Below are 4498 nucleotides of genomic sequence, written 5' to 3'. Positions count from 1 at the left end.
GAAAGTTGTAATAGGTATGACCCCTCCTTAAATCATGGGATTATGTCTTTTGTGTATATATATCAGCAAGTATCAATGAGGCATTATAAAGTTCTGAAAAACAGGAAAGTGTGCTTCTTCCTTTCTATGCTATAATTCTAACAAATGGTATCAGAGCTGTCTTCTTGAGGGATCTGTGAGGAAAATTCTGAGAGTGTTTGTGAGGTGAGAGATCAAACACTTGAGAGAGTGAGATGGCTTCCAGCAATTTCCTAGGGACGGGTCCTCCAATGTTTACAGGAGAAAATTATCACATATGGGTGATAAAGATGAAGGCATACCTCAAGGCTTTAAATTTGTGGGATGCAGTGGAAGTAGGAGCAGATCCTCTGCCTTTGCTGCCTAATCCAACAATGGCTCAGATTAAGAATCATGAAGAACAGAAAGCTAAACAACCAAAGGCTCTCACATGCATTCATTCAGCACTGTCAGATGTTATCTTCACCAGAATAATGACTTGTGAAAGTCCTAAGGAAGCATGGGAAAAGCTAAGATCAGAATTTGAAGGAAGTGACAGGGTAAGGGCTGTTAAACTCCTAACTTTAAAACGTGAATTTGAAATGCTAAGGATGAAAGAAGGTGAAACGGTGAAAGATTATTCTGCTAAGCTCATGGAGCTTGTAAATAAGATAAGGCTGTTTGGAGAGACTTATGAAGATAGTAAGGTGGTAGAAAAAATTCTAATCAGTTTGCCAGCAAGATTTGAGTCCAAGATTTCAGCCATTGAGGAATCTTGTGATCTCAAGACTTTAACAATTGCTGAGTTGATTAGTAAACTGTAAGCACAAGAGCAGAGAACAAGTATAAGGGAGGAAGAAGTATCTGAAGGGGCATTTCAAGCCAGGCATAAAGGGAAACAGCCTGCTAAAGACTCAAAACAGCCTACATCAAACAAATGAGGTAAAGGAAAAGGTATTATGGGGTCCAAGGAATTTGGAAAAAATGGCAAGTTTCCACCGTGCAACACTTGTCAAAGGACCAATCATCTGGAGAAGGATTGTTGGTACAAAGGAAAACCTCAAATAGAATGCAAGTTTTGCAAAAAGCCTGGTCACATAGAAAGAAATTGTAGGGCCAAGCAAAGTCAATCTCAAGGTCAGTCCACACAACAAGCAAATTTTATAGATGAGCAGGAGAATGAATCTGCTAGTCTGTTTATGGCTTTCCAGGAAACACAAAACTCCTATAAGCAGACTTGGTTTATTGATAGTGGCTGCACTAGTCACATGTCCAAAGATGAGCAGATTTTTTCCAATTTAGATAGGTCTGTGAAGACAAGAGTAAAGCTTGGAAATGGACAGGTGGTTCAAGCAGAAGGAAAGGGTTCAGTGACAGTAAACACTAAGCAAGGTACTAAATACATTCATGATGTGCTATTTATACCTTGTTTAGCTCAGAATTTATTAAGTGTAGCTCAAATGCTTGCAAATGGGTACTCATTATCATTTAAAGGGAAATTCTGCTATATTTATGATCCTCATGATTGCTTGATTGCTAAAGTGGTTATGGTTGACAAGGCCTTTCCTTTAAACTGGAATGTTGTTGGTGATAGTGCTAATTTTGCAAAGATAGATGAATTTGTGGTATGGCACAGAAGGTATGGGCACTTTAATTTGGCTGCTTTGAAATATATGCAAGCAAATGATTTAACAAGGGACCTACCTGAAATCCAAGTGACTAGTGATGTGTGTGGTTCTTGTCAATTTGGAAAAATGCATAGACAAACATTTCCTGCTAGTGCAACATGGAGAGCTAAGGAGAAATTAGAGTTAGTGCACACAGATGTTTGTGGACCAATGAGCACAGAATCATTAAGTCAAAACAAGTATTTTGTGCTCTTTATTGATGATTTCACTAGAATGACTTGGGTATATTTCTTGAGAAGCAAAGGGGATGTCTTTTCTGTGTTTAAGAAGTTTAAGACTATGGTTGAGACTCAAAGTGGATGCAAGTTGAAGGCTTTGAGATCTGATAATGGGAAGGAGTATACTTCTCATGAATTTGAGAGGTTTTGTGCAGATTTGGGTGTTAGTCATCAGCTAACAGTGAGCTACTCACCACAGCAAAATGGAGTTTCAGAGAGGAAGAACAGAACTGTTGTGGAAATGGCAAGGTGCATGATGGTGGAAAAGAATTTGCCTTTGAATTTCTGGGCAGAGGCTATTCATACAACAGTGTATTTACTCAACAGGCTGCCTACTAGATTAGTGGATGGGAAGACTCCAGTGGAAGCTTGGTCAGGGTTAAAACCAACAGCCAAACACTTGAGGACATTTGGTTCAATTTGCTATGTCCATGTGCCCTCTGCAAAGAGAAGCAAGCTAGATCAGAAGGCTGAAGTAGGAATTTTCTTGGGCTATTCATCCATGTCAAAAGGCTACAGGATTTATAATATGCAAAGTCAAAAAGTTTATGTGAGCAGGGATGTGGTGATTGATGAGTCTCTACACTGGAATTGGGACAAAGGTCTTGCTGAAAAAGACAAAGTTTTCTTGCAGAAAACTGAAGGGAAATCTGATTCACCACAACTTTCTGTTTTGACTTCTAGAATGAATTCTGACAAGGCTGCTGATTCCCCTCCTGATTCTCCTATTCTCAAGACAAAATCATTGTCTGAGGTATATGAGAAATGCAATTATGCAGCCTTGGAGCCTTCCTCCTTTGCTGAAGCAGTAAAGTATGAAGAATGGAGATTGGCAATGCAGGAGGAGATTGATATGATAGAGAAAAATCATACTTGGCAGCTTGTGGACAGACCTGAAGTAAGAAATGTGATAGGGGTGAAATGGATTTTCAGGACAAAGTTGAATCCTGATGGCTCTATTTACAAGCACAAGGCTAGACTTGTTGTCAAGAGATATTCACAGCAAGCTGGTGTAGATTATGGTGACACGTTTGCACCAGTTGCAAGGCATGAAACTATAAGGTTGCTATTAGCTTTGGTTGCTAACTTGAAATGGGAAGTGTATCACTTGGATGTAAAGTCATCATTCTTGAATGGTGAGCTGCAGGAGGAGTTATTTGTTGAGCAACCAGAAGGATTTCAGGTTTCAGGGATGGAGAACAAGGTTTACAAGTTACAAAAGGCTTTGTATGGCCTGAAACAAGCTCCTAGAGCCTGGTACAGCAAAGTAGACTCACACCTGCTGCATTGTGGTTTTACAAGAAGTGAAAATGAAGCTACACTCTATGTTAAAAGGTTTGAAATTGGAGAATTGTTAATCTTATCTATCTATGTTGATGATATGTTAGTAACTGGAAGTAATTCAAGGCTAATTGCTGAATTCAAGAAGGAAATGGAAGCTGTATTCGAAATGTCAGACTTGGGGCTTATGACCTACTTTCTAGGGATGGAGATTAGCCAATCATCGGCTGGCATCTTCATTTCCCAAAGAAAGTATGCACTTGATTTGTTGAAGAAGTTTAATATGGAAAGGTGTAAATCTGTTGCTACACCTCTGGCTCAAAATGGAAAGCTGTCAAAAGCAGAAAAGGGTGAAGATGTGGATCCTAGCCATTATAGAAGTTTGGTGGGAAGCCTCTTGTATTTAACTGCTTCAAGACCAGATATCATGTTTGCAGCAAGTGTGTTGTCCAGGTATATGCAATCACCTGGTCAGGTTCATTTAAGGGCAGCTAAAAGAGTCCTAAGGTATATAAAAGGTACTTATGATTCTGGAATTTGGTATACAACAGCAGAAAATGGAAAGCTGCAAGGGTTTTCTGATAGTGACTGGGCAGGATGCCTTGATGACATGAAAAGCACCACTGTTATGTATTTTCTATGGGTTCAGGAGTTTTTTCATGGGTTTCAAGGAAGCAAGATGTTATTGCTCAGTCAACTGCAGAAGCAGAGTACATAGCTGCTACTGCTGCTGCTAACCAAGCCATTTGGTTAAGGAAGGTTTTGGCAGATTTGTTTCAAACTCAACAGGAAGCTACTGTCATTCAAGTTGACAATAAATCAACCATTTCAATGACTAAAAATCCAGTGCAACATGGGCGTACAAAGCACATAAATGTCAGGTTTCATGCCATCAGGCAAGCTAAAAAAGAAGGTGAAGTGCAGCTGATTCATTGCAGCTCAGAAAACCAACTTGCAGACATTATGACTAAGTCACTTGCAACTGGAAGGTTTGAAGATTTAAGGGTCAAACTGGGAGTCTCCAAGAAAAATCATGAGGAGGAGTGTTGAAGTCAGGTTTTTCTAGATACTCCCAAGTTAGATTAGAATATTTGTAATGATATTTGGCTGTGGAGGGTTAGTAAAAAGGAATGGATGTCCTTGTTTTATGGAAAGTTTTTTGTAAGGGCTGCTAAAGGGAAAGTTGTAATAGGTATGGCCCTTCCTTAAATCATGGGATTATGTCTTTTGTGTATATATATCAGCAAGTATCAATGAGGCATTATAAAGTTCTGAAAAACAAGAAAGTGTGCTCCTTCCTTTCTATGCTATAAT

The 4498-nt window shown here is 39.2% G+C and overlaps 1 protein-coding gene across 1 annotated transcript; it reads left to right on the top strand.

Annotated features, from left to right (window-relative positions):
• Positions 1–233: 233 nt before the first annotated feature.
• Positions 234–821, top strand: LOC127808967 (uncharacterized). Its single transcript, XM_052347764.1, has one exon. The coding sequence runs from the start codon at positions 234–236 to the stop codon at positions 819–821; it is 588 nt and encodes a 195-aa protein (XP_052203724.1).
• Positions 822–4498: the final 3677 nt, after the last annotated feature.

The sequence above is a fragment of the Diospyros lotus genome, chromosome 1 (assembly GCF_014633365.1).
Source record: "Diospyros lotus cultivar Yz01 chromosome 1, ASM1463336v1, whole genome shotgun sequence".
In the NCBI taxonomy this organism is placed as follows: domain Eukaryota; kingdom Viridiplantae; phylum Streptophyta; class Magnoliopsida; order Ericales; family Ebenaceae; genus Diospyros; species Diospyros lotus.
Note: the sequence above shows the minus strand (reverse complement) of the source record. Positions and strands in the feature narration are given on the sequence as shown.

Bases quoted from the DNA above. Each gene is read 5' to 3' on its own strand.
- LOC127808967 (XM_052347764.1), top strand. From the start codon at position 234: ATGGCTTCCAGCAATTTCCTAGGGACGGGTCCTCCAATGTTTACAGGA.